This window comes from Coturnix japonica, chromosome 6 (assembly GCF_054131305.1).
Source record: "Coturnix japonica strain WE chromosome 6, WE-NBRP24, whole genome shotgun sequence".
Taxonomy (NCBI): domain Eukaryota; kingdom Metazoa; phylum Chordata; class Aves; order Galliformes; family Phasianidae; genus Coturnix; species Coturnix japonica.
Genome location: NC_140668.1, coordinates 1,313,047 through 1,340,534, shown reverse-complemented (window position 1 = coordinate 1,340,534; position 27,488 = coordinate 1,313,047). Strand labels below are relative to the sequence as shown.

The following is a 27,488-nucleotide window of genomic DNA, read 5'->3' as shown; positions in this document are numbered from 1 at the left end:
GAATAGTAGGGAAAAAAAAAATCCTCACAAAAATATGCCTGAGAAGTTCATAAGTTTAAAAGCAGCAATAAACTGCTGTATTAAAACTGTGCTAGAAAATCAACTCCAAAGCCTGCAGCCAGGAGGCCAACGTAAGTAGTTTGACATAACTTTGTCCCAGTACTATCTCAACAGAGAACCTACGCTACAGGTATTTCAATGACCCTCAGATACAGGACATCGAGCAGCAGCAACATGGGGTAAATAAGCCTCACCAGGGGCAGAGCTCAACTCAAAGGCAAGCTCTCACGTAGTTCTCATCTGGCTCTCCCACAGACCGGGGAGATGCACATATCACATAAAGTACCTCAGAATCCCAGGGAGAATCAGACTCTTCCTTTTTCTCTGCTCCTACTGCTGGCAGAGCACCTACAAAAAAATGGACAAAGAGAGACACTGAGAATTTACTGCACTCCACTTTTATACCCCATCAGTCAAACAAAGGATCTGAAAGATGAGTAACAGCACTACAGCAAAGGACAAACCAAGAAATGAGTTACACTCAACGGTAGCTTTACACCCAGTCACATCACAGTATTCTGTTTTCTCCTCTTCATTTCTTTTCCAGCAAAAGATGCATAAGAATCATGGCTGACATGACAATGTCCCTCGTGTTGGGACAACGTTAAGGAAGAAACTCCAGCATGCTTCAGACTCAGCATATGGACACCCTGAGTCACCTTCCCTCTTGCCTACACCTCCATCATCTGGCACTTACTATCACATTCCACTCTACAGGACACACCACAAAAGCACGATACAAAACAACCTCACACTAAGAGGAAGCTGCCAACACACACGGCTCCTTGCTTAGTGCTATCAAGGGATATCTCACCTGACCATGATTCATAATCCTGCAACTTCTGACCAGGTACATACACAAGGACTGACATTTAGGAATGAAACAGAAGCTCACAGCTCCAATACAGTCCAGAACACTGCAAGCATTTTAAATCTTATCACTTCAAAGTCTAGTATCTTCTGACCACCAAACTCCCATCTAGAGCAGACCACAGTCAGTTCTCTCTTCTAAGCTACTCCATTATGTAAAACAAACTCAGGATTGACTCACACAGAAACGCAAGGAAAATTTACAGGAATGAGCCAGACAGGAGCAATGGCGTCCGCTCTGGAAAACCGTAACTGCTGATTCCAGCCTGAGCGCTGACTATTCATGCTTTTCCAAAATAAACTCTTTGCACCTAAAATGCACTAAGAGAAAAGTGAATGCACCGTGAGTGCTGCTTCCACACCTTCTGAGCAGCAACTGACCAATAGCTACACGAGCTCTGAAAACATCTACAGCAACAAGATATCCTCTGGAGACGGACATACTATCTTCTGCTCTGAGACCCTGGGGTGAGTACCTAAGCACCCACCTCTCTCTGAGGTCATGCTCTCAAGCATACAAACGAGTAGCGCAGGAGAGATCTCCTACATTTTACAACTGAACAAGGTGAGGCACTGGAAGAGTCTTCTCTGACTTTGAATCAGGTCAGCTCTTGGCTGAAGCCCTGAAAAACCACAGCTTTTCAATCTGATAGTACCCATTAGAAAGGGAATCAAGAGTGTCACACACAAGACACACTAGACTACCTACTTGTTTTGTGCAGATCAAGGAGAACACAGCAACAAAATTAATAAAGAAACTTGCATCAGACATAATCATTAGGAACCCAGCACCACCATTTGTGACCTTTAGGAAAGAACGAAAAGCAACAAAAGCTGCAGACCTTCTCCACCACAGCAGGCTAGGGTTCACAGCTAAATCTTAAGCCAGATACCACTCCCACCACTTTAAGCAACCACTTAAAGCAAAGAAAAACACCCGAACAAATACATATCCAAAAAGTATACAGAATGAACGCAAGAACCTCCTGGACTAATCAAGCAGGCCAGCAAGTGCAGTGTTCACTGCTGTTAATTAACAACAGCCAAGCACTTCATTGCTACAGCACATATTCACTGAACAACAGGACTAACGAGGAAAGCAAAAGAAAAATTTCACTTGTCTATAAACACAGACAAATCCAATCTATGAGATATTTACCCTTGTTGTGCTCCCCTGAAACACTCTGCAAGCGTACTCCATGTTCAACTGCAGGTGGGAGAAACACAGGAGGAGATGCTTTCCTCGGACCTTCAGAACACGGCTGTACAATACAGTACATACGCGTAAGAATTTGTACAAAACAATTTTTTTAAAATAAAATCTAACAAAGGTTTTTGCATTTTAAATAAAAGGGCAAAAAATCCTCACAATTCATCTAAACTATTCCATAATGCTGATTAAGGCTGGCAAATCACAGAGCCACACAAGAAATTAACACAGGAAATCAAGATGTCGATGGTGAACAAGAAGCTGCAGCTCTGTGTTGATTGAACATTTGCATCAAATTTGCGCCTGGCATTCAAATATGAGCCTACATTGCTGGGGCACGTGTCCCACAATGTTGAGTGAGTGCATCACTACGTTGCAAAAGCAAGATTTGATCTGCTTAAAGGCCAAAAAGGCAAAGCTGATAGCGATTAAAGCTATCTAGAAAGTCTTGTATTTTTAAGAAAGGAGTGGGGAATTAGTTTTTTTCCCAACAACAAAGGCTAGAGGGGAAGTAGCTACAGACCCTGCTCACTCTCATCTTGAGAATTATCAGACAGAAAGGATAAGCACAGCCAGCACACTTGGTGTCTGCTGAACATGATTTTCAAAATCGGATTAAGTCTATCTAGAGAAGACAGAGGTTCTATACAGAAAAATCTAAATGTCTGGGTTGCTCAATGTATTGGCATCCATTAAACTCTGACTGGATCAGCAGAATAGATCTGAATAGTAGGAAGAAAATAAATCCTCACAAAAATATGCCTGAGAAGTTCATAAGTTTAAAAGCAGCAATAAACTGCTGTATTAAAACTGTGCTAGAAAATCAACTCCAAAGCCTGCAGCCAGGAGGCCAACGTAAGTAGTTTGACATAACTTTGTCCCAGTACTATCTCAACAGAGAACCTACGCTACAGGTATTTCAATGACCCTCAGATACAGGACATCGAGCAGCAGCAACATGGGGTAAATAAGCCTCACCAGGGGCAGAGCTCAACTCAAAGGCAAGCTCTCACGTAGTTCTCATCTGGCTCTCCCACAGACCGGGGAGATGCACATATCACAGAAAGTACCTCAGAATCCCAGGGAGAATCAGACTCTTCCTTTTTCTCTGCTCCTACTGCTGGCAGAGCACCTACAAAAAAATGGACAAAGAGAGACACTGAGAATTTACTGCACTCCACTTTTATACCCCATCAGTCAAACAAAGGATCTGAAAGATGAGTAACAGCACTACAGCAAAGGACAAACCAAGAAATGAGTTACACTCAACGGTAGCTTTACACCCAGTCACATCACAGTATTCTGTTTTCTCCTCTTCATTTCTTTTCCAGCAAAAGATGCATAAGAATCATGGCTGACATGACAATGTCCCTCGTGTTGGGACAACGTTAAGGAAGAAACTCCAGCATGCTTCAGACTCAGCATATGGACACCCTGAGTCATCTTCCCTCTTGCCTACACCTCCATCATCTGGCACTTACTATCACATTCCACTCTACAGGACACACCACAAAAGCACGATACAAAACAACCTCACACTAAGAGGAAGCTGCCAACACACACGGCTCCTTGCTTAGTGCTATCAAGGGATATCTCACCTGACCATGATTCATAATCCTGCAACTTCTGACCAGGTACATACACAAGGACTGACATTTAGGAATGAAACAGAAGCTCACAGCTCCAATACAGTCCAGAACACTGCAAGCATTTTAAATCTTATCACTTCAAAGTCTAGTATCTTCTGACCACCAAACTCCCATCTAGAGCAGACCACAGTCAGTTCTCTCTTCTAAGCTACTCCATTATGTAAAACAAACTCAGGATTGACTCACACAGAAACGCAAGGAAAATTTACAGGAATGAGCCAGACAGGAGCAATGGCGTCCGCTCTGGAAAACCGTAACTGCTGATTCCAGCCTGAGCGCTGACTATTCATGCTTTTCCAAAATAAACTCTTTGCACCTAAAATGCACTAAGAGAAAAGTGAATGCACCGTGAGTGCTGCTTCCACACCTTCTGAGCAGCAACTGACCAATAGCTACACGAGCTCTGAAAACATCTACAGCAACAAGATATCCTCTGGAGACGGACATACTATCTTCTGCTCTGAGACCCTGGGGTGAGTACCTAAGCACCCACCTCTCTCTGAGGTCATGCTCTCAAGCATACAAACGAGTAGCGCAGGAGAGATCTCCTACATTTTACAACTGAACAAGGTGAGGCACTGGAAGAGTCTTCTCTGACTTTGAATCAGGTCAGCTCTTGGCTGAAGCCCTGAAAAACCACAGCTTTTCAATCTGATAGTACCCATTAGAAAGGGAATCAAGAGTGTCACACACAAGACACACTAGACTACCTACTTGTTTTGTGCAGATCAAGGAGAACACAGCAACAAAATTAATAAAGAAACTTGCATCAGACATAATCATTAGGAACCCAGCACCACCATTTGTGACCTTTAGGAAAGAACGAAAAGCAACAAAAGCTGCAGACCTTCTCCACCACAGCAGGCTAGGGTTCACTGCTAAATCTTAAGCCAGATACCACTCCCACCACTTTAAGCAACCACTTAAAGCAAAGAAAAACACCCGAACAAATACATATCCAAAAAGTATACAGAATGAACGCAAGAACCTCCTGGACTAATCAAGCAGGCCAGCAAGTGCAGTGTTCACTGCTGTTAATTAACAACAGCCAAGCACTTCATTGCTACAGCACATATTCACTGAACAACAGGACTAACGAGGAAAGCAAAAGAAAAATTTCACTTGTCTATAAACACAGACAAATCCAATCTATGAGATATTTACCCTTGTTGTGCTCCCCTGAAACACTCTGCAAGCGTACTCCATGTTCAACTGCAGGTGGGAGAAACACAGGAGGAGATGCTTTCCTCGGACCTTCAGAACACGGCTGTACAATACAGTACATACGCGTAAGAATTTGTACAAAACAATTTTTTTAAAATAAAATCTAACAAAGGTTTTTGCATTTTAAATAAAAGGGCAAAAAAATCCTCACAATTCATCTAAACTATTCCATAATGCTGATTAAGGCTGGCAAATCACAGAGCCACACAAGAAATTAACACAGGAAATCAAGATGTCGATTGTGAACAAGAAGCTGCAGCTCTGTGTTGATTGAACATTTGCATCAAATTTGCGCCTGGCATTCAAATATGAGCCTACATTGCTGGGGCACATGTCCCACAATGTTGAGTGAGTGCATCACTACGTTGCAAAAGCAAGATTTGATCTGCTTAAAGGCCAAAAAGGCAAAGCTGATAGCAATTAAAGCTATCTAGAAAGTCTTGTATTTTTAAGAAAGGAGTGGGGAATTAGTTTTTTTCCCAACAACAAAGGCTAGAGGGGAAGTAGCTACAGACCCTGCTCACTCTCATCTTGAGAATTATCAGACAGAAAGGATAAGCACAGCCAGCACACTTGGTGTCTGCTGAACATGATTTTCAAAATCGGATTAAGTCTATCTAGAGAAGACAGAGGTTCTATACAGAAAAATCTAAATGTCTGGGTTGCTCAATGTATTGGCATCCATTAAACTCTGACTGGATCAGCAGAATAGATCTGAATAGTAGGGAAAAAAAAAATCCTCACAAAAATATGCCTGAGAAGTTCATAAGTTTAAAAGCAGCAATAAACTGCTGTATTAAAACTGTGCTAGAAAATCAACTCCAAAGCCTGCAGCCAGGAGGCCAACGTAAGTAGTTTGACATAACTTTGTCCCAGTACTATCTCAACAGAGAACCTACGCTACAGGTATTTCAATGACCCTCAGATACAGGACATCGAGCAGCAGCAACATGGGGTAAATAAGCCTCACCAGGGGCAGAGCTCAACTCAAAGGCAAGCTCTCACGTAGTTCTCATCTGGCTCTCCCACAGACCGGGGAGATGCACATATCACATAAAGTACCTCAGAATCCCAGGGAGAATCAGACTCTTCCTTTTTCTCTGCTCCTACTGCTGGCAGAGCACCTACAAAAAAATGGACAAAGAGAGACACTGAGAATTTACTGCACTCCACTTTTATACCCCATCAGTCAAACAAAGGATCTGAAAGATGAGTAACAGCACTACAGCAAAGGACAAACCAAGAAATGAGTTACACTCAACGGTAGCTTTACACCCAGTCACATCACAGTATTCTGTTTTCTCCTCTTCATTTCTTTTCCAGCAAAAGATGCATAAGAATCATGGCTGACATGACAATGTCCCTCGTGTTGGGACAACGTTAAGGAAGAAACTCCAGCATGCTTCAGACTCAGCATATGGACACCCTGAGTCATCTTCCCTCTTGCCTACACCTCCATCATCTGGCACTTACTATCACATTCCACTCTACAGGACACACCACAAAAGCACGATACAAAACAACCTCACACTAAGAGGAAGCTGCCAACACACACGGCTCCTTGCTTAGTGCTATCAAGGGATATCTCACCTGACCATGATTCATAATCCTGCAACTTCTGACCAGGTACATACACAAGGACTGACATTTAGGAATGAAACAGAAGCTCACAGCTCCAATACAGTCCAGAACACTGCAAGCATTTTAAATCTTATCACTTCAAAGTCTAGTATCTTCTGACCACCAAACTCCCATCTAGAGCAGACCACAGTCAGTTCTCTCTTCTAAGCTACTCCATTATGTAAAACAAACTCAGGATTGACTCACACAGAAACGCAAGGAAAATTTACAGGAATGAGCCAGACAGGAGCAATGGCGTCCGCTCTGGAAAACCGTAACTGCTGATTCCAGCCTGAGCGCTGACTATTCATGCTTTTCCAAAATAAACTCTTTGCACCTAAAATGCACTAAGAGAAAAGTGAATGCACCGTGAGTGCTGCTTCCACACCTTCTGAGCAGCAACTGACCAATAGCTACACGAGCTCTGAAAACATCTACAGCAACAAGATATCCTCTGGAGACGGACATACTATCTTCTGCTCTGAGACCCTGGGGTGAGTACCTAAGCACCCACCTCTCTCTGAGGTCATGCTCTCAAGCATACAAACGAGTAGCGCAGGAGAGATCTCCTACATTTTACAACTGAACAAGGTGAGGCACTGGAAGAGTCTTCTCTGACTTTGAATCAGGTCAGCTCTTGGCTGAAGCCCTGAAAAACCACAGCTTTTCAATCTGATAGTACCCATTAGAAAGGGAATCAAGAGTGTCACACACAAGACACACTAGACTACCTACTTGTTTTGTGCAGATCAAGGAGAACACAGCAACAAAATTAATAAAGAAACTTGCATCAGACATAATCATTAGGAACCCAGCACCACCATTTGTGACCTTTAGGAAAGAACGAAAAGCAACAAAAGCTGCAGACCTTCTCCACCACAGCAGGCTAGGGTTCACTGCTAAATCTTAAGCCAGATACCACTCCCACCACTTTAAGCAACCACTTAAAGCAAAGAAAAACACCCGAACAAATACATATCCAAAAAGTATACAGAATGAACGCAAGAACCTCCTGGACTAATCAAGCAGGCCAGCAAGTGCAGTGTTCACTGCTGTTAATTAACAACAGCCAAGCACTTCATTGCTACAGCACATATTCACTGAACAACAGGACTAACGAGGAAAGCAAAAGAAAAATTTCACTTGTCTATAAACACAGACAAATCCAATCTATGAGATATTTACCCTTGTTGTGCTCCCCTGAAACACTCTGCAAGCGTACTCCATGTTCAACTGCAGGTGGGAGAAACACAGGAGGAGATGCTTTCCTCGGACCTTCAGAACACGGCTGTACAATACAGTACATACGCGTAAGAATTTGTACAAAACAATTTTTTTAAAATAAAATCTAACAAAGGTTTTTGCATTTTAAATAAAAGGGCAAAAAATCCTCACAATTCATCTAAACTATTCCATAATGCTGACTAAGGCTGGCAAATCACAGAGCCACACAAGAAATTAACACAGGAAATCAAGATGTCGATTGTGAACAAGAAGCTGCAGCTCTGTGTTGATTGAACATTTGCATCAAATTTGCGCCTGGCATTCAAATATGAGCCTACATTGCTGGGGCACATGTCCCACAATGTTGAGTGAGTGCATCACTATGTTGCAAAAGCAAGATTTGATTTGCTTAAAGGCCAAAAAGGCAAAGCTGATAGCAATTAAGCTATCTAGAAAGTCTTGTATTTTTAAGAAAGGAGTGGGGAATTAGTTTTTTTCCCAACAACAAAGGCTAGAGGGGAAGTAGCTACAGACCCTGCTCACTCTCATCTTGAGAATTATCAGACAGAAAGGATAAGCACAGCCAGCACACTTGGTGTCTGCTGAACATGATTTTCAAAATCGGATTAAGTCTATCTAGAGAAGACAGAGGTTCTATACAGAAAAATCTAAATGTCTGGGTAGCTCAATGTATTGGCATCCATTAAACTCTGACTGGAACAGCAGAATAGATCTGAATAGTAGGGAAAAAAAAAATCCTCACAAAAATATGCCTGAGAAGTTCATAAGTTTAAAAGCAGCAATAAACTGCTGTATTAAAACTGTGCTAGAAAATCAACTCCAAAGCCTGCAGCCAGGAGGCCAACGTAAGTAGTTTGACATAACTTTGTCCCAGTACTATCTCAACAGAGAACCTACGCTACAGGTATTTCAATGACCCTCAGATACAGGACATCGAGCAGCAGCAACATGGGGTAAATAAGCCTCACCAGGGGCAGAGCTCAACTCAAAGGCAAGCTCTCACGTAGTTCTCATCTGGCTCTCCCACAGACCGGGGAGATGCACATATCACAGAAAGTACCTCAGAATCCCAGGGAGAATCAGACTCTTCCTTTTTCTCTGCTCCTACTGCTGGCAGAGCACCTACAAAAAAATGGACAAAGAGAGACACTGAGAATTTACTGCACTCCACTTTTATACCCCATCAGTCAAACAAAGGATCTGAAAGATGAGTAACAGCACTACAGCAAAGGACAAACCAAGAAATGAGTTACACTCAACGGTAGCTTTACACCCAGTCACATCACAGTATTCTGTTTTCTCCTCTTCATTTCTTTTCCAGCAAAAGATGCATAAGAATCATGGCTGACATGACAATGTCCTTCGTGTTGGGACAACGTTAAGGAAGAAACTCCAGCATGCTTCAGACTCAGCATATGGACAACCTGAGTCATCTTCCCTCTTGCCTACACCTCCATCATCTGGCACTTACTATCACATTCCACTCTACAGGACACACCACAAAAGCACGATACAAAACAACCTCACACTAAGAGGAAGCTGCCAACACACACGGCTCCTTGCTTAGTGCTATCAAGGGATATCTCACCTGACCATGATTCATAATCCTGCAACTTCTGACCAGGTACATACACAAGGACTGACATTTAGGAATGAAACAGAAGCTCACAGCTCCAATACAGTCCAGAACACTGCAAGCATTTTAAATCTTATCACTTCAAAGTCTAGTATCTTCTGACCACCAAACTCCCATCTAGAGCAGACCACAGTCAGTTCTCTCTTCTAAGCTACTCCATTATGTAAAACAAACTCAGGATTGACTCACACAGAAACGCAAGGAAAATTTACAGGAATGAGCCAGACAGGAGCAATGGCGTCCGCTCTGGAAAACCGTAACTGCTGATTCCAGCCTGAGCGCTGACTATTCATGCTTTTCCAAAATAAACTCTTTGCACCTAAAATGCACTAAGAGAAAAGTGAATGCACCGTGAGTGCTGCTTCCACACCTTCTGAGCAGCAACTGACCAATAGCTACACGAGCTCTGAAAACATCTACAGCAACAAGATATCCTCTGGAGACGGACATACTATCTTCTGCTCTGAGACCCTGGGGTGAGTACCTAAGCACCCACCTCTCTCTGAGGTCATGCTCTCAAGCATACAAACGAGTAGCGCAGGAGAGATCTCCTACATTTTACAACTGAACAAGGTGAGGCACTGGAAGAGTCTTCTCTGACTTTGAATCAGGTCAGCTCGTGGCTGAAGCCCTGAAAAACCACAGCTTTTCAATCTGATAGTACCCATTAGAAAGGGAATCAATAGTGTCACACACAAGACACACTAGACTACCTACTTGTTTTGTGCAGATCAAGGAGAACACAGCGACAAAATTAATAAAGAAACTTGCATCAGACATAATCATTAGGAACCCAGCACCACCATTTGTGACCTTTAGGAAAGAACGAAAAGCAACAAAAGCTGCAGACCTTCTCCACCACAGCAGGCTAGGGTTCACTGCTAAATCTTAAGCCAGATACCACTCCCACCACTTTAAGCAACCACTTAAAGCAAAGAAAAACACCCGAACAAATACATATCCAAAAAGTATACAGAATGAACGCAAGAACCTCCTGGACTAATCAAGCAGGCCAGCAAGTGCAGTGTTCACTGCTGTTAATTAACAACAGCCAAGCACTTCATTGCTACAGCACATATTCACTGAACAACAGGACTAACAAGGAAAGCAGAAGAAAAATTTCACTTGTCTATAAACACAGACAAATCCAATCTATGAGATATTTACCCTTGTTGTGCTCCCCTGAAACACTCTGCAAGCGTACTCCATGTTCAACTGCAGGTGGGAGAAACACAGGAGGAGATGCTTTCCTCGGACCTTCAGAACACGGCTGTACAATACAGTACATACGCGTAAGAATTTGTACAAAACAATTCTTTTAAAATAAAATCTAACAAAGGTTTTTGCATTTTAAATAAAAGGGCAAAAAATCCTCACAATTCATCTAAACTATTCCATAATGCTGATTAAGGCTGGCAAATCACAGAGCCACACAAGAAATTAACACAGGAAATCAAGATGTCGATTGTGAACAAGAAGCTGCAGCTCTGTGTTGATTGAACATTTGCATCAAATTTGCGCCTGGCATTCAAATATGAGCCTACATTGCTGGGGCACATGTCCCACAATGTTGAGTGAGTGCATCACTATGTTGCAAAAGCAAGATTTGATTTGCTTAAAGGCCAAAAAGGCAAAGCTGATAGCAATTAAGCTATCTAGAAAGTCTTGTATTTTTAAGAAAGGAGTGGGGAATTAGTTTTTTTCCCAACAACAAAGGCTAGAGGGGAAGTAGCTACAGACCCTGCTCACTCTCATCTTGAGAATTATCAGACAGAAAGGATAAGCACAGCCAGCACACTTGGTGTCTGCTGAACATGATTTTCAAAATCGGATTAAGTCTATCTAGAGAAGACAGAGGTTCTATACAGAAAAATCTAAATGTCTGGGTTGCTCAATGTATTGGCATCCATTAAACTCTGACTGGATCAGCAGAATAGATCTGAATAGTAGGGGGAAAAAAATCCTCACAAAAATATGCCTGAGAAGTTCATAAGTTTAAAAGCAGCAATAAACTGCTGTATTAAAACTGTGCTAGAAAATCAACTCCAAAGCCTGCAGCCAGGAGGCCAACGTAAGTAGTTTGACATAACTTTGTCCCAGTACTATCTCAACAGAGAACCTACGCTACAGGTATTTCAATGACCCTCAGATACAGGACATCGAGCAGCAGCAACATGGGGTAAATAAGCCTCACCAGGGGCAGAGCTCAACTCAAAGGCAAGCTCTCACGTAGTTCTCATCTGGCTCTCCCACAGACCGGGGAGATGCACATATCACAGAAAGTACCTCAGAATCCCAGGGAGAATCAGACTCTTCCTTTTTCTCTGCTCCTACTGCTGGCAGAGCACCTACAAAAAAATGGACAAAGAGAGACACTGAGAATTTACTGCACTCCACTTTTATACCCCATCAGTCAAACAAAGGATCTGAAAGATGAGTAACAGCACTACAGCAAAGGACAAACCAAGAAATGAGTTACACTCAACGGTAGCTTTACACCCAGTCACATCACAGTATTCTGTTTTCTCCTCTTCATTTCTTTTCCAGCAAAAGATGCATAAGAATCATGGCTGACATGACAATGTCCTTCGTGTTGGGACAACGTTAAGGAAGAAACTCCAGCATGCTTCAGACTCAGCATATGGACACCCTGAGTCATCTTCCCTCTTGCCTACACCTCCATCATCTGGCACTTACTATCACATTCCACTCTACAGGACACACCACAAAAGCACGATACAAAACAACCTCACACTAAGAGGAAGCTGCCAACACACACGGCTCCTTGCTTAGTGCTATCAAGGGATATCTCACCTGACCATGATTCATAATCCTGCAACTTCTGACCAGGTACATACACAAGGACTGACATTTAGGAATGAAACAGAAGCTCACAGCTCCAATACAGTCCAGAACACTGCAAGCATTTTAAATCTTATCACTTCAAAGTCTAGTATCTTCTGACCACCAAACTCCCATCTAGAGCAGACCACAGTCAGTTCTCTCTTCTAAGCTACTCCATTATGTAAAACAAACTCAGGATTGACTCACACAGAAACGCAAGGAAAATTTACAGGAATGAGCCAGACAGGAGCAATGGCGTCCGCTCTGGAAAACCGTAACTGCTGATTCCAGCCTGAGCGCTGACTATTCATGCTTTTCCAAAATAAACTCTTTGCACCTAAAATGCACTAAGAGAAAAGTGAATGCACCGTGAGTGCTGCTTCCACACCTTCTGAGCAGCAACTGACCAATAGCTACACGAGCTCTGAAAACATCTACAGCAACAAGATATCCTCTGGAGACGGACATACTATCTTCTGCTCTGAGACCCTGGGGTGAGTAACTAAGCACCCACCTCTCTCTGAGGTCATGCTCTCAAGCATACAAACGAGTAGCGCAGGAGAGATCTCCTACATTTTACAACTGAACAAGGTGAGGCACTGGAAGAGTCTTCTCTGACTTTGAATCAGGTCAGCTCTTGGCTGAAGCCCTGAAAAACCACAGCTTTTCAATCTGATAGTACCCATTAGAAAGGGAATCAAGAGTGTCACACACAAGACACACTAGACTACCTACTTGTTTTGTGCAGATCAAGGAGAACACAGCAACAAAATTAATAAAGAAACTTGCATCAGACATAATCATTAGGAACCCAGCACCACCATTTGTGACCTTTAGGAAAGAACGAAAAGCAACAAAAGCTGCAGACCTTCTCCACCACAGCAGGCTAGGGTTCACTGCTAAATCTTAAGCCAGATACCACTCCCACCACTTTAAGCAACCACTTAAAGCAAAGAAAAACACCCGAACAAATACATATCCAAAAAGTATACAGAATGAACGCAAGAACCTCCTGGACTAATCAAGCAGGCCAGCAAGTGCAGTGTTCACTGCTGTTAATTAACAACAGCCAAGCACTTCATTGCTACAGCACATATTCACTGAACAACAGGACTAACAAGGAAAGCAAAAGAAAAATTTCACTTGTCTATAAACACAGACAAATCCAATCTATGAGATATTTACCCTTGTTGTGCTCCCCTGAAACACTCTGCAAGCGTACTCCATGTTCAACTGCAGGTGGGAGAAACACAGGAGGAGATGCTTTCCTCGGACCTTCAGAACACGGCTGTACAATACAGTACATACGCGTAAGAATTTGTACAAAACAATTTTTTTAAAATAAAATCTAACAAAGGTTTTTGCATTTTAAATAAAAGGGCAAAAAAATCCTCACAATTCATCTAAACTATTCCATAATGCTGATTAAGGCTGGCAAATCACAGAGCCACACAAGAAATTAACACAGGAAATCAAGATGTCGATTGTGAACAAGAAGCTGCAGCTCTGTGTTGATTGAACATTTGCATCAAATTTGCGCCTGGCATTCAAATATGAGCCTACATTGCTGGGGCACATGTCCCACAATGTTGAGTGAGTGCATCACTACGTTGCAAAAGCAAGATTTGATCTGCTTAAAGGCCAAAAAGGCAAAGCTGATAGCGATTAAAGCTATCTAGAAAGTCTTGTATTTTTAAGAAAGGAGTGGGGAATTAGTTTTTTTCCCAACAACAAAGGCTAGAGGGGAAGTAGCTACAGACCCTGCTCACTCTCATCTTGAGAATTATCAGACAGAAAGGATAAGCACAGCCAGCACACTTGGTGTCTGCTGAACATGATTTTCAAAATCGGATTAAGTCTATCTAGAGAAGACAGAGGTTCTATACAGAAAAATCTAAATGTCTGGGTTGCTCAATGTATTGGCATCCATTAAACTCTGACTGGATCAGCAGAATAGATCTGAATAGTAGGGAAAAAAAAAATCCTCACAAAAATATGCCTGAGAAGTTCATAAGTTTAAAAGCAGCAATAAACTGCTGTATTAAAACTGTGCTAGAAAATCAACTCCAAAGCCTGCAGCCAGGAGGCCAACGTAAGTAGTTTGACATAACTTTGTCCCAGTACTATCTCAACAGAGAACCTACGCTACAGGTATTTCAATGACCCTCAGATACAGGACATCGAGCAGCAGCAACATGGGGTAAATAAGCCTCACCAGGGGCAGAGCTCAACTCAAAGGCAAGCTCTCACGTAGTTCTCATCTGGCTCTCCCACAGACCGGGGAGATGCACATATCACAGAAAGTACCTCAGAATCCCAGGGAGAATCAGACTCTTCCTTTTTCTCTGCTCCTACTGCTGGCAGAGCACCTACAAAAAAAATGGACAAAGAGAGACACTGAGAATTTACTGCACTCCACTTTTATACCCCATCAGTCAAACAAAGGATCTGAAAGATGAGTAACAGCACTACAGCAAAGGACAAACCAAGAAATGAGTTACACTCAACGGTAGCTTTACACCCAGTCACATCACAGTATTCTGTTTTCTCCTCTTCATTTCTTTTCCAGCAAAAGATGCATAAGAATCATGGCTGACATGACAATGTCCCTCGTGTTGGGACAACGTTAAGGAAGAAACTCCAGCATGCTTCAGACTCAGCATATGGACACCCTGAGTCATCTTCCCTCTTGCCTACACCTCCATCATCTGGCACTTACTATCACATTCCACTCTACAGGACACACCACAAAAGCACGATACAAAACAACCTCACACTAAGAGGAAGCTGCCAACACACACGGCTCCTTGCTTAGTGCTATCAAGGGATATCTCACCTGACCATGATTCATAATCCTGCAACTTCTGACCAGGTACATACACAAGGACTGACATTTAGGAATGAAACAGAAGCTCACAGCTCCAATACAGTCCAGAACACTGCAAGCATTTTAAATCTTATCACTTCAAAGTCTAGTATCTTCTGACCACCAAACTCCCATCTAGAGCAGACCACAGTCAGTTCTCTCTTCTAAGCTACTCCATTATGTAAAACAAACTCAGGATTGACTCACACAGAAACGCAAGGAAAATTTACAGGAATGAGCCAGACAGGAGCAATGGCGTCCGCTCTGGAAAACCGTAACTGCTGATTCCAGCCTGAGCGCTGACTATTCATGCTTTTCCAAAATAAACTCTTTGCACCTAAAATGCACTAAGAGAAAAGTGAATGCACCGTGAGTGCTGCTTCCACACCTTCTGAGCAGCAACTGACCAATAGCTACACGAGCTCTGAAAACATCTACAGCAACAAGATATCCTCTGGAGACGGACATACTATCTTCTGCTCTGAGACCCTGGGGTGAGTACCTAAGCACCCACCTCTCTCTGAGGTCATGCTCTCAAGCATACAAACGAGTAGCGCAGGAGAGATCTCCTACATTTTACAACTGAACAAGGTGAGGCACTGGAAGAGTCTTCTCTGACTTTGAATCAGGTCAGCTCTTGGCTGAAGCCCTGAAAAACCACAGCTTTTCAATCTGATAGTACCCATTAGAAAGGGAATCAAGAGTGTCACACACAAGACACACTAGACTACCTACTTGTTTTGTGCAGATCAAGGAGAACACAGCAACAAAATTAATAAAGAAACTTGCATCAGACATAATCATTAGGAACCCAGCACCACCATTTGTGACCTTTAGGAAAGAACGAAAAGCAACAAAAGCTGCAGACCTTCTCCACCACAGCAGGCTAGGGTTCACTGCTAAATCTTAAGCCAGATACCACTCCCACCACTTTAAGCAACCACTTAAAGCAAAGAAAAACACCCGAACAAATACATATCCAAAAAGTATACAGAATGAACGCAAGAACCTCCTGGACTAATCAAGCAGGCCAGCAAGTGCAGTGTTCACTGCTGTTAATTAACAACAGCCAAGCACTTCATTGCTACAGCACATATTCACTGAACAACAGGACTAACAAGGAAAGCAAAAGAAAAATTTCACTTGTCTATAAACACAGACAAATCCAATCTATGAGATATTTACCCTTGTTGTGCTCCCCTGAAACACTCTGCAAGCGTACTCCATGTTCAACTGCAGGTGGGAGAAACACAGGAGGAGATGCTTTCCTCGGACCTTCAGAACACGGCTGTACAATACAGTACATACGCGTAAGAATTTGTACAAAACAATTTTTTTAAAATAAAATCTAACAAAGGTTTTTGCATTTTAAATAAAAGGGCAAAAAAATCCTCACAATTCATCTAAACTATTCCATAATGCTGATTAAGGCTGGCAAATCACAGAGCCACACAAGAAATTAACACAGGAAATCAAGATGTCGATTGTGAACAAGAAGCTGCAGCTCTGTGTTGATTGAACATTTGCATCAAATTTGCGCCTGGCATTCAAATATGAGCCTACATTGCTGGGGCACATGTCCCACAATGTTGAGTGAGTGCATCACTACGTTGCAAAAGCAAGATTTGATCTGCTTAAAGGCCAAAAAGGCAAAGCTGATAGCGATTAAAGCTATCTAGAAAGTCTTGTATTTTTAAGAAAGGAGTGGGGAATTAGTTTTTTTCCCAACAACAAAGGCTAGAGGGGAAGTAGCTACAGACCCTGCTCACTCTCATCTTGAGAATTATCAGACAGAAAGGATAAGCACAGCCAGCACACTTGGTGTCTGCTGAACATGATTTTCAAAATCGGATTAAGTCTATCTAGAGAAGACAGAGGTTCTATACAGAAAAATCTAAATGTCTGGGTTGCTCAATGTATTGGCATCCATTAAACTCTGACTGGATCAGCAGAATAGATCTGAATAGTAGGGGGAAAAAAATCCTCACAAAAATATGCCTGAGAAGTTCATAAGTTTAAAAGCAGCAATAAACTGCTGTATTAAAACTGTGCTAGAAAATCAACTCCAAAGCCTGCAGCCAGGAGGCCAACGTAAGTAGTTTGACATAACTTTGTCCCAGTACTATCTCAACAGAGAACCTACGCTACAGGTATTTCAATGACCCTCAGATACAGGACATCGAGCAGCAGCAACATGGGGTAAATAAGCCTCACCAGGGGCAGAGCTCAACTCAAAGGCAAGCTCTCACGTAGTTCTCATCTGGCTCTCCCACAGACCGGGGAGATGCACATATCACAGAAAGTACCTCAGAATCCCAGGGAGAATCAGACTCTTCCTTTTTCTCTGCTCCTACTGCTGGCAGAGCACCTACAAAAAAATGGACAAAGAGAGACACTGAGAATTTACTGCACTCCACTTTTATACCCCATCAGTCAAACAAAGGATCTGAAAGATGAGTAACAGCACTACAGCAAAGGACAAACCAAGAAATGAGTTACACTCAACGGTAGCTTTACACCCAGTCACATCACAGTATTCTGTTTTCTCCTCTTCATTTCTTTTCCAGCAAAAGATGCATAAGAATCATGGCTGACATGACAATGTCCTTCGTGTTGGGACAACGTTAAGGAAGAAACTCCAGCATGCTTCAGACTCAGCATATGGACACCCTGAGTCATCTTCCCTCTTGCCTACACCTCCATCATCTGGCACTTACTATCACATTCCACTCTACAGGACACACCACAAAAGCACGATACAAAACAACCTCACACTAAGAGGAAGCTGCCAACACACACGGCTCCTTGCTTAGTGCTATCAAGGGATATCTCACCTGACCATGATTCATAATCCTGCAACTTCTGACCAGGTACATACACAAGGACTGACATTTAGGAATGAAACAGAAGCTCACAGCTCCAATACAGTCCAGAACACTGCAAGCATTTTAAATCTTATCACTTCAAAGTCTAGTATCTTCTGACCACCAAACTCCCATCTAGAGCAGACCACAGTCAGTTCTCTCTTCTAAGCTACTCCATTATGTAAAACAAACTCAGGATTGACTCACACAGAAACGCAAGGAAAATTTACAGGAATGAGCCAGACAGGAGCAATGGCGTCCGCTCTGGAAAACCGTAACTGCTGATTCCAGCCTGAGCGCTGACTATTCATGCTTTTCCAAAATAAACTCTTTGCACCTAAAATGCACTAAGAGAAAAGTGAATGCACCGTGAGTGCTGCTTCCACACCTTCTGAGCAGCAACTGACCAATAGCTACACGAGCTCTGAAAACATCTACAGCAACAAGATATCCTCTGGAGACGGACATACTATCTTCTGCTCTGAGACCCTAGGGTGAGTACCTAAGCACCCACCTCTCTCTGAGGTCATGCTCTCAAGCATACAAACGAGTAGCGCAGGAGAGATCTCCTACATTTTACAACTGAACAAGGTGAGGCACTGGAAGAGTCTTCTCTGACTTTGAATCAGGTCAGCTCTTGGCTGAAGCCCTGAAAAACCACAGCTTTTCAATCTGATAGTACCCATTAGAAAGGGAATCAATAGTGTCACACACAAGACACACTAGACTACCTACTTGTTTTGTGCAGATCAAGGAGAACACAGCAACAAAATTAATAAAGAAACTTGCATCAGACATAATCATTAGGAACCCAGCACCACCATTTGTGACCTTTAGGAAAGAACGAAAAGCAACAAAAGCTGCAGACCTTCTCCACCACAGCAGGCTAGGGTTCACAGCTAAATCTTAAGCCAGATACCACTCCCACCACTTTAAGCAACCACTTAAAGCAAAGAAAAACACCCGAACAAATACATATCCAAAAAGTATACAGAATGAACGCAAGAACCTCCTGGACTAATCAAGCAGGCCAGCAAGTGCAGTGTTCACTGCTGTTAATTAACGTCAGCCAAGCACTTCATTGCTACAGCACATATTCACTGAACAACAGGACTAACAAGGAAAGCAAAAGAAAAATTTCACTTGTCTATAAACACAGACAAATCCAATCTATGAGATATTTACCCTTGTTGTGCTCCCCTGAAACACTCTGCAAGCGTACTCCATGTTCAACTGCAGGTGGGAGAAACACAGGAGGAGATGCTTTCCTCGGACCTTCAGAACACGGCTGTACAATACAGTACATACGCGTAAGAATTTGTACAAAACAATTTTTTTAAAATAAAATCTAACAAAGGTTTTTGCATTTTAAATAAAAGGGCAAAAAATCCTCACAATTCATCTAAACTATTCCATAATGCTGATTAAGGCTGGCAAATCAGAGAGGCACACAAGAAATTAACACAGGAAATCAAGATGTCGATTGTGAACAAGAAGCTGCAGCTCTGTGTTGATTGAACATTTGCATCAAATTTGCGCCTGGCATTCAAATATGAGCCTACATTGCTGGGGCACATGTCCCACAATGTTGAGTGAGTGCATCACTATGTTGCAAAAGCAAGATTTGATTTGCTTAAAGGCCAAAAAGGCAAAGCTGATAGCGATTAAAGCTATCTAGAAAGTCTTGTATTTTTAAGAAAGGAGTGGGGAATTAGTTTTTTTCCCAACAACAAAGGCTAGAGGGGAAGTAGCTACAGACCCTGCTCACTCTCATCTTGAGAATTATCAGACAGAAAGGATAAGCACAGCCAGCACACTTGGTGTCTGCTGAACATGATTTTCAAAATCGGATTAAGTCTATCTAGAGAAGACAGAGGTTCTATACAGAAAAATCTAAATGTCTGGGTTGCTCAATGTATTGGCATCCATTAAACTCTGACTGGATCAGCAGAATAGATCTGAATAGTAGGAAAAAAAAAAATCCTCACAAAAATATGCCTGAGAAGTTCATAAGTTTAAAAGCAGCAATAAACTGCTGTATTAAAACTGTGCTAGAAAATCAACTCCAAAGCCTGCAGCCAGGAGGCCAACGTAAGTAGTTTGACATAACTTTGTCCCAGTACTATCTCCACACAGAACCTACACTACAAGTATTTCGTTGACCCTCAGATACAGGACATCGAGCAGCAGCAACATGGGGTAAATAAGCCTCACCAGGGGCAGGGTTCAACGCAAAGGCAAGCTCTCATGTAGTTCTCATCTGGCTCTCCCACAGACTGGGGAGATGCACATTTCACAGAAAGTACCTCAGAATCCCAGGGAGAATCAGACTCTTCCTTTTTCTCTGCTCCTACTGTGGGTTGGGCTTCTACAAAAAAAAAGGAGAAATAGAGACACTGAGAAATATACTGCACTGCACTTTTATACCCCATCAGTCAAATAAAGGATCTGAAAGACGAGCAGTAATTCTACAGCAAAGAACAAACCAAACAGTGAGTCCCACTCAAGGGTAACTTTACACCCAGTCACATCACAGTATTCTCTTCACTCCTCTTCATTTCTTTTCCAGCAGAAGATGCCCAAGTAGGACAGCTGACATGGCTATGTCCATCAAGTTTGGACAATGTTCTGTGCAGCATCTTACCAATAGCTACACATGCTCTGAAGAAGTCTACTGCAACAAGCAGTGCTCTGGAGTCAGACAATGGAAATAGTATCTTCTGCTTTCACACCCTGGGGTCTATGCCAAATTACCTAACCACAGCTTTTCAATCTGATAGTAGCATCGGAAAGGGAAACAATATTGTCACACACAAGATAGATTAGACTAGCTTCTTGTTTTGTTCAGACCGCATCAAGGAGAACACAGAAACAAAATTAATAAAGAAACTTGCATCATACGTAATCATTAGGAATCCAGCACCACCATTTGTGACCGTTAGGTAAGAACAAAAAAACCAAAAGCTGCAGACCTTCTCTACCACAGCAGGCTAGGGTTCACAGGTAACAGGAAAGTTTATCATCTTTGAGGATAATCATCATTTTACTTTATTTACTGAACATTAATACTTATAGAGGAGCAATCAGGATCATATTTAAACTCACTTCTCGCATAAGCTGTGTCTTCTGAAACTTTATGGACTTGATGTTTATTACTAGAAACAGAATGTTTCACATCCCCCAAAACTGTCGTTTGCAACTTCCTTCTAGTATCTTCCTTCTCCTGTTCTTCTTTCCATTTAGGTGACTCCTTCTAAAACAGATTGACCAAAACAGCTGAAAAGCACAGAAATCAATATCTACTTCACCACCCATTAACAACTTGGAAAACGGTTTTCTTGGGTAAGACTTAAATGAAGCAAAGTGCAACATGGTTTCTAAAGGCCTACAATTTTTAGTGGGAATCTGCACAATTAAACTGCAGTGCCTCATGTTGTAAACTTCATCTCTGGCTATGCAAAACCTCTGAGAAGCACTTCCTTGTGTCAATCTAAATGCAGTTTCATTGTTATTATTCAGAAAGTCTTCTTTCTGCCTACATATCTCACAATTTCACTAGTTTCCTGCCCTCCATTTCATTCAAAACTTCCTTTTGTTTCTTCATTTCCAGTCATTACTTCATGAATTCTACTAAATGGCTACAACTTCTAATGGATATTATCCATTCCCTCCGTTTTACATAACAGAAAGTGCACAGATTCCAGAAAGAATGAAGTTTCCTGTCTTTCTCCTTCCAAAACTCTCCAATCTCATAATAAAAATATTGAAAATAATGTCTGAGTTTGGCTATGAACAAGATGTTTTCAGTATCAAAATACAATGATTGAATACAGATACGTGATTGAGTATTAACAGGAAAATAGTTTACTGTCACTTACCTGTATTACCCTTAACAAACTCTTCCAATTGAATCATCCCTGTACACTTACTTTTGTGCTTGAGGGAAATGCTGCCCATAGATTTTCCTCACATCTATTTAGGCCCAGGTTTTCACTTTCTTGTTTTAGTGTTTCATGGAATTTATTATGTACCTCTTTGCACTGCCCTTCTTCCTCTTCCACCAATTCATATTCCTCAAGGTTGCTTGAATCTGAGACATCTTGTTTCAACAACTCTCCACATTCTCCTCTGCTCAGATTTGCACCTGTTGGTTTTTTTTGTTTGAGGCTTTTCTTCTGTGACTTAGGAATTTCAATTCTAGAACTATCACCACCACCTTAAAGCATGAGAAAGGGAAAGAGGAATATGAATCAAATGGGTTATATAAATAGCAGCAGGCATTTTACCCATTAAAAACACAGGAAAGTAGTCATCTGGGACTGTGTGGAAAAGAAGCCAGGTAAGGGCAGGATGGGAGAAGGACACATCAGACACAAAGGCTTAGGAGGGGACTCAGTATGGTCATTTCCATTATCTTACTTATTTTATTCTGACATGACCATCTGTTCTGTTCTTATAACACTACTTTCCTCAATTACTACAGCCAAGTGAAAACAACAACAACAAAAAACGAAATGAAATTATTTAGTAAGTTTACATTTGTATGTCATTGTATTATGAAGTACTTTCCAAATAACTTACCAATATTCCTGAACTTTTGGGGAACATTCATTATCAAGTTTGGCTTCTGTGGCTTCTGCAAATAAAAATACATTTTAAAAGAATTATTTGATCTGTTTTTGTTTGCTTTTTGTTTTAAACCAAATCCTTTACTTACATCAAATCTTGAACAGTAAATACAACCAGGCTGTCCCCTTTTGAAAGGACTCAGATACTTGCTAGATCCTTCAACTTTAATTACACAAACATTCCTCTCCTCTTGTGTACAAGTCAGTGACTATTCAAAACTATCTGTAAATGCGTAACAATTCTAAAAAGGTATTTTAATCCATTGGTAAAATACAACTACACTCGCGATTACTTACTTGTAAGTATGCACAACTCAAGTATCAATTAAAGTTCCTGAAGCTTGAAGAATAAATTAGTTAATATAACTCCTCTTAGTGAAATATCTGTAAATTTCAAAATAATGCTAAAAATTTGAATCACTTCCCCTAAAATCAATGTAAGAAAATAGAAAAATTTTTAAAGTACACATGCTTACATCTCCAGCATTACAGAGTGTGCTGAACTAACAAACTACAGTTCCTAATCACTGCAGAATCCCAGTGCAACAGACTAAATACTCCAGATGCCATTGAAAAAACTGGTAACATGAAAAACTGAAAAAACGTTCATAAAAACAGCAGGATAAGCTCATGGAGCTTATAAAGAGAAAAATCCAAATATTCAAAAAATGAAGATAGTCATGCAGTGTGAGATTATATACAAGCACGGAATGTCATCCCACAGAAGGAAAAAAGAAAGAAAGAATAATTATTTGAGCAACTCAAGTATCAAACACTCGAGGAACCTAGTGAGGAAGGAGAGAACCAGGTGATGAACAATTTCACTAGATTTTGATAAATAAATGTTCTTTTTCATTATCGTGTTCTTTTTCATTATTCATCCTATCATGTAAATTAGGGGAAACAATTGTGAAGTTTGAAAGAGAACAGAACAGGTTATTTATTAACTTATCAACTCCTAGGGTTGGCAAATCTCACTCAATGAACAACTAATACAATGTGGTAGTTTATCTTAATATCTACTCTTTTGCCTCAAACCACAAATCTACTGCATGTTCTGCCAAAGTAACAAGTTCTTAGGAAAAACTTACAGCACAAGAAAGGTTGGCAGATGAGAGACTCTTCTTAAGGAGGAAAAAAAAAAAAACAAACAAAAGAATTGGCTGGAAAAAGAGTTTCCTTCTATCTCAGAGGAAACTGCCTTCAAATCACTTATTTTACACAACTATTTTCCCATAAAGGCACCATACCTTGGCTGTAAAATCCAGTTCTTCTTCCTCAGAAGTATTCCTGGTGCCATTACTGCCCTCTTTTTCAGAACTTCAAGAACAAAGAAAAGTAAGTACTGGTCCTCTCAAATAATTCCTCAAATAAGCATTTGGTTTTTTTTTAAGACTAACCTTTTTGAGTCTCCTTTGAAAAAGTCATCCATTGCTGTTCAAATATAAATCGACATGTTGAGATTAGATTTTGCATACTAAAAATTAACCAATACAGACATTTAACATGAAAACAGCTCATAAGAGTACAGAAGCTGAAGTGGTCAATTCAATAAGAACAGCATGAAGGAAAGTATTTACAAAACAAATGCTTTTTCAAATTATACTGAAAAACAAATCAGACATATCTACAATATCTACCATTTTTTTGCTGCCGTACCTTGCTATGGATTATAAATAAAGTATATTTATAAATACAAAGAAAATCAAAAAGCATACTCAGGAGCTATAGGTTATCCCTAGCTAGAAGAATCACCAGCATTTCTCTACAGTGAATCAAAAAATGATATACTTGAGACAAAAGGAGCTTAGCAGGGCATGCTATACTACACCCCCAAGTTTTTATCAGTTCAGTGAAGGTAGTAACTCACACCTAAGACTATAGGAAAGGTCAGGTCAAAAGGGATCTCTGGAAGTCTCTCAGCCAACTACTTAAAGCCAGCTCAGCTTTGAGATCAGGAAAAGTCGGTCAGGGTTTTATTCAGTCTAGTCTTGAACACCTCCAAGAGAAGGTTCACAACTTCTCTATTTTGCCATCCTTATCATGGCAACACTTTTCATCTCCAGCTAGAAACCATCTTGCTTTCATTTATACCTCTTGCCATCTTCGCTTCCTGTCAAGTATCACAGGGAAGCATCTGGCTTTGTCTTCTCATCTGCATTGGACGCTGCAGTTAGGGCCCTTCAAAGCTGCCTCTTCTTCAGGCTGAGTAAGTCCACTTTCTCAGCCCTCTCTCACAGGGCAAATACTCCTTCACAAATATGATGGCTCCCTAGAGAATTAGCTTGCTATTGATCGATCGACCTCTCACGTAGAAGGAACTCAAAATTACAGCCAAGGCACAGTCAAGTGAGTGCTAAACAGGGGCTGACAATCGCTTCTCTCAGTCTCCTGGCTTTGCTACTCTTAGCACAGTGCAAGCTGCAGCCCTTAGCTGCCAGAGCACCCTGCTGCCTCATGCTCAGCTTGCCTTCTGACAGGTCTGTGTCCTTTCTCAGCAGAGCTGCTCCCCTGCCATGCAGTCCCATCATGTTTTGTAGGAAGGGGCTTTTCCACCCCAAATGGGTCTTGGTATTTGCCCCCGATGGATTTCTTAAGATGCCTGCCAGTCTATTGCCCATTGAAGTCCCTCTGAATGCCAGCTCTGTGCTGAAGCATATCCAACAATCGCTCTTACTTCAGATCATTAGCAACCCTGATGAGAGCGCCCTGCAGTAAATCCTTCAGGTCACCATTCTAATGAAAACTGCAGTCTAGGAACACAATTTTTGAAGCGCTAACACCTCTTAACAACTAAAACATAATAGAAGGCCTTTCTGATTCCCAGCACAGAACGGAAAACAGACATATCTGATCTCCACATAGAAACCATAATTCCTGAAGTTTCTGAACTGTTAAATATTATAACAAAAAGAAGGGTTACTACTAACAGCCTACAAATAAGTGTACAAATTTTGCCTTTCCTAAACACAGTATGCGAGAACATTCCCTGATCTGAACACAGCTTTCTGATGATGCAGTACAGTATAAATGTTCAAAGAAATCTCATGTAGAAAAAAGCTAGAGGCTGAAACTTCCCATCTGAGGGCATCTTAAATGGTTCAAATGCTAACAATTCCACTACAGAAAACACAGAATATTCTTAAATGCTAATGGAATCCTGCTGTATGTAAAGCTAAGTAACTAACTCAGTACTATGACTCTATCTGCTAACTTTCCATGCAGAAGAGAAAATTGCTGCTGTGTGGAACAATTAAACTCTGGACGAACGACTTCAGTTACATCTTCAATGAGTACCACTAGAAGTAAGGAAAACAGCTCATTAAATTATCTACACTTTTGCTTTCAACATATAAATACTGCCAATGATCCTGCTATCCTTTAGAAGGCGAGACAGGAATTTGATGAGATAGCTTTCAGCTAGACCAAAACCACAGCCATGATGCACTGACACAGAAATGAGATCTAGTCTCCAGGGACCACTTTAACTGAAGCCTATATCACCATTTCTGAGCAAGAGGAGAACAGATTACAAAACAAACAACCCCAAAACAAACACTATCACAAGTGATAAAAGCAAATGCTGAATTCAGTAATAAGGGACTCATGCAAAACATGCAAAGAAACAAAAGCTGCCCCAAATCCACTCTAACTCATAGATCTTAAATCATCAAGATACAGATCTGCAAGATAATAAGCACCTATGATGAATAAGTATTTGTCTATCACAAGACATGTGTGGTATTTAAAATACTGCTGTGCAGAATGAATACCTTCACTCGATTCTCCTGTTCTCGGAGTCTGCTCAGGGGACTGTTGCATTTCTATATCCATTAAGGGAAAGGCATGGAAAGGACAGACAACAATGACATCAGAATAAATGCGGAATCTCACAAGTTTGGAAAACACAAAAAGCACACACACAAAGCTACAGCACTGGGAGAATGCGCTGTGACTATGACGTGCATTTGCGTGCACGTGTACATCTGTGTGTCAAAAGAGAAACTGTGGAACACTACCTTGACATCAAATTCTTTCACAATAAATCTGTTACTTTTCTCTGGAGCAGAAGGTTGTCCTACTTACATGGATTTTATCACATACACATGCAGTGCTGTGGAAAAACAGCTACTATCAGAAACATACACTTAAGAGAAAGTTTAAAAGAATCACAGGATGGCTTGGGTTGAAAAGAACCTCAAGATGATTTCTCATCCCTTCTGGCTTTTCTCTGTTTCCTTAAGAGGGAATACAGGAAAAGTTTTATCTGACCTCAGGAGATAAAAATCACACAGAAGTGATAATTTACTTTTGTAAAGAGTTTTACAATGCTGAGACAATTCCTCTAATCATAGAAACACTAAGGTTGGAAAAGATTATCAAGTCCAATTGCAAATGACTCAGGGAAGCACTGAACAATACACTAGTATGTGCTGCAGTGGCCAAACATACTGTCACTGCGAACATACTAGAAACAGAAATAGCACAACTACTGTTTTCCTCAAAAATAAATTGTTACTTAAAATCTAAGAGATCGGTCATTCAATATGTTCTGGAAGCCAATCTGTACGTGATTAATAAAAGGGTTCATGTTCTGACACCCAAATAATCATGAGCAAACTTGTTGAAAAATGCTGACCTGTTCAACATTCTTCAGAATCTCCTCTTCTAATTAGAAAGTACAAAAGTAGCAGAAAGGATAAGGTCAAAATTTTAGATAGCAGAAAAATAAAACAGAAGAGCAAAAGACAATAAAAGAATTCCAAAGTGGG

General features: G+C 41.2%; 1 protein-coding gene across 1 annotated transcript in view; it reads right to left on the bottom strand.

Annotated features, from left to right (window-relative positions):
• The window catches only part of LOC146760193 (uncharacterized), a 66,191-nt gene that overhangs the window by 33,421 nt on the left and 5,282 nt on the right, over nt 1–27,488 (bottom strand). The window contains exons 7-27 of the mRNA XM_085551382.1: nt 26,490–26,540; nt 24,117–24,150; nt 23,967–24,036; nt 22,670–22,724; nt 22,120–22,304; nt 21,194–21,341; nt 20,311–20,456; nt 19,274–19,424; nt 17,531–17,592; nt 16,410–16,512; nt 14,666–14,727; nt 13,544–13,646; nt 11,801–11,862; nt 10,682–10,784; nt 8,939–9,000; nt 7,819–7,921; nt 6,076–6,137; nt 4,954–5,056; nt 3,211–3,272; nt 2,090–2,192; nt 347–408 (exon numbers count right to left, since the gene is read on the bottom strand). Of these exons, the coding sequence (XP_085407508.1) occupies nt 347–408; nt 2,090–2,192; nt 3,211–3,272; nt 4,954–5,056; nt 6,076–6,137; nt 7,819–7,921; nt 8,939–9,000; nt 10,682–10,784; nt 11,801–11,862; nt 13,544–13,646; nt 14,666–14,727; nt 16,410–16,512; nt 17,531–17,592; nt 19,274–19,424; nt 20,311–20,456; nt 21,194–21,341; nt 22,120–22,304; nt 22,670–22,724; nt 23,967–24,036; nt 24,117–24,150; nt 26,490–26,540 (1,892 nt within the window). The remainder of the gene's footprint in view (nt 1–346; nt 409–2,089; nt 2,193–3,210; nt 3,273–4,953; nt 5,057–6,075; nt 6,138–7,818; nt 7,922–8,938; nt 9,001–10,681; nt 10,785–11,800; nt 11,863–13,543; nt 13,647–14,665; nt 14,728–16,409; nt 16,513–17,530; nt 17,593–19,273; nt 19,425–20,310; nt 20,457–21,193; nt 21,342–22,119; nt 22,305–22,669; nt 22,725–23,966; nt 24,037–24,116; nt 24,151–26,489; nt 26,541–27,488) is intronic.